The sequence below is a fragment of the Cibotium barometz genome, chromosome 11 (assembly GCF_041138505.1).
Source record: "Cibotium barometz isolate CiBa-2024 chromosome 11, ASM4113850v1, whole genome shotgun sequence".
NCBI lineage: Eukaryota > Viridiplantae > Streptophyta > Polypodiopsida > Cyatheales > Cibotiaceae > Cibotium > Cibotium barometz.
The window spans coordinates 27,081,633-27,084,650 of NC_141056.1; the positions used below are offsets into that span (position 1 = coordinate 27,081,633).

Genomic DNA, 3,018 nt, shown 5'->3' on the forward strand with positions numbered 1-3,018 from the left:
TAGAGAAGGTTTATAAAGACGTTGAAAATTGAGATAGTTTACTTGAATGGGATTTTTGGAAATCCAAATTGAAAATTTACTATAACATTTAGAGGGAAAAAAGTACAATGTTAGGATCAAACTCCTCATCAGTTTCCTCATATACTTAAGGTAACTCGGTTGCAATCCTTTAAATCTTATGGCTGCAGAGCTAGTGTAATCACACAAATTTCTTCAATCTTGAGACACACCGTTTTTCATATACAAGCATGGCTGGTTTATCATCAACAACTTTTTTGGCCTCCACAATGTGTTACTTTCACAAGCTTGTCAAGTTGTTTCTCAAATACTGTAGACTCTTTGAACACATATACTTCATGTAGAGAGAGCGAGCTTCGGAAATTTATTTCTTCTCTCTAATGCACAGTATCTCCCAAATTTCACATCCACACAGCAAAACAAGTCATCATCATGACTGCATAACGTGAAGAAATCAAATTTAAAATATTTATACAGAAAAAAAGAAAAAGGATAGTCTTGATGAAATAACAATCCATATGCTGAGATAGAAATCCGCGTCAGAAATAATTAGAGACCCAAAACGTAAACAATCCAACAACACAAAGAAAGTGGTGGTGCTAATGTTCCATGACAATGATATCACCAGAAGTGGTGATGGCTTTTATGGCGATTTTCTTCATGCTTGTGGTGATGGCCATGGCCATGGCCATGATGACTTTGGCCGCCGCCAAGGCTGGCAATGAGGTGCTCATCCTTCTTCTTCTCTTTGTGTTCATGGAAGGCGTATGCTGCCGAGCCCACAGCTGCTGCCCCTGCTATCTCTGCTTCAAGCTTGTGCCTGCCTGCGTGGGCTGGATCCACTTTGGCTTCATGTGCTTCATACTGCCATCAGGATCACAACACTCATCCACATCACACAACAAGAACCTCTAACCCTAAACATGACACACAGTAACCCTAGGTTTTCATACTACTTCGAAACACCGACCTTAAAACGATGCACATAAGAGGAATGACAACATCCATTAACATCAAGAAGGTAGAAACCCTAACCCTAAGAACGGTGCATGGCTTGCTATTGCAATAATTGACTACATCAAACTATTTAGACCCTCGGGATCTTAATATCCAACTACAAGTAACAATCAGAAACCATGACCTTGGGCCGTAGGAAAAGTCAGAAAACTCATTCGCCATTGAGAAAACGTAAACCCTAACCCTAGATTCAAGACACCCTAGAAGAAGGGGAAGAACATACCAGAGCAAATGCTCCCGCAGCCACTGCGCCCGCTTCTGCGGCGTGCTCGTTTCGGGCATGACGATGCTGGTCGGCGATGGCGTGATTCAACTGCTGCTGCCGGTAAGGATCAAAGGAGGGGGCGCCGTATGGAGCCGGCTGAATGGCGTAGTTGTAAGGGTCGGGGGCGCCATGGCCGTAAGGCAGAGGTGCTGGTGGGGGGTACGCGGAGGGAGGAGGGGGATAGTAAACGGCAGGAGCGCCGGCATAGCCATGGTGTCCATGATGCTGCTGCTCTTCATGGTGGTGGCCATGGTGATGGTGGTGATGGTGTCCCATAACTGAGGCAGAGTGATTGATTGATTAAGCGAGAAAGAGGCGATTAAACTGAGGCAGAGTGATTGATTAAGCGAGAAAGAAGCGATTAAACTGAGGCAGAGTGATTGATTAAGCTGAGGCAGAGTGAGTGATTGATTAAGCGAGAAAGAAGACAACGAAGCGAGAAAGAAGACAACGAAGCGAGGATTATAAGATTATGAGCAGCTTTGTAACTTTCACAAGTTCGAACTTCGGATGTTAACGCCATTGTAGCAGCTCGGACCGGGTCGGCAGAAAACACGTCAAAGACTAAACTTGGGACGTTTTCACGCGTGACACCGTTATTGGGGACCACATGCATAAGAATTAAGAACAACTTTGATACGACGACATATATAGGTAGGCGGATGCCCTTGCATCCCCATTTCACCTTCCTACGGTTTCTGTGCATAGGGTGGCATCTCTTCGAACTAGCGTTTGTCCCAACTGTAGGCACCTTAGCATTATCGTACTACGGAGTACACACACGTCTACTCTTCATTATACCTGGAGTACACACCCTAGGTGCTCTTTTACTTCATTAAAACCTGTGAGAGAAAATTGACAATGTGTGGAATATCTTACAAGTGGATTGGTCAGAATCCTTGTGTTCGCCCATGAATAGGCTCATGACTTCAAGCATCCCACTGCTTGTTGGTGATGGCTTTACCTGTGGTAGCAAAGAGGGTAGCAAGGATGCAAAAACGGTGTTGTCATGGATTAATAAACTTGATAATTTTTTTTCTCAGGAAGAATTATCTGAGAAAGACAAAGCCAAGTGTGCTGCAAATCATTTGGTCATTGTGATGGAATGCAATCAAGTAAGGACGTGAAAGACCTAGGACTTGGAAAGAATTCCAAAAGCTCATCAAAAAGAAATTTTTGCCACCTCAATACAAAGCAAGAGCACGTCAACAATGGGATATGCTTCGTCAACTTGACAAAGAGACTGTACAACTATATGTGGCCAAATTTTGGCAAGTTCTCATCCAACTCCAAGCCATTGAACGAGTGAGAACAATGGAGCAAAAACACAAATTCATTGCTAGATTAAAGCCAACTCTTTGAGCGGAGATCAATATGTTCCAACCTCATTGTCTCTTCATAGCAATCTCTTTAGCTTATAATTGTGAGCGAAAGAATGGAGTACCAAAGGACAACAAACCACCACAGGATTCTCAATGACATGCTAACAAATTTAGACCACCCCCACAGGATTCTCAATGACATGCTAACAAATTTAGAAAGTTTATTAAATTTGACAGGTACACTAATGATACCAAGGGTATTGCTTCAAACAACAATAACAATCGTGGTGCCAACAACAACAACAACAACAAGAACGATGACGCAAAGAAGAAACAAGATTTTGTACCTCGAGTGGTAATGACATGTTACAATTCTCGACAAAAAGAACACCCAAT

At 42.9% G+C, this 3,018-nt stretch overlaps 1 protein-coding gene across 1 annotated transcript; it reads right to left on the reverse strand.

Annotated features, from left to right (window-relative positions):
* Positions 1 to 520: 520 nt before the first annotated feature.
* LOC147633981 (uncharacterized) lies at positions 521 to 1,788 on the reverse strand. Its single transcript, XM_086805062.1, has 2 exons — positions 1,259 to 1,788; positions 521 to 882 (listed from the first exon to the last, which is right to left on the reverse strand). The coding sequence occupies exons 1-2, from the start codon at positions 1,574 to 1,576 to the stop codon at positions 640 to 642; spliced, it is 561 nt and encodes a 186-aa protein (XP_086661188.1). The 5' UTR covers positions 1,577 to 1,788; the 3' UTR covers positions 521 to 639.
* Positions 1,789 to 3,018: the final 1,230 nt, after the last annotated feature.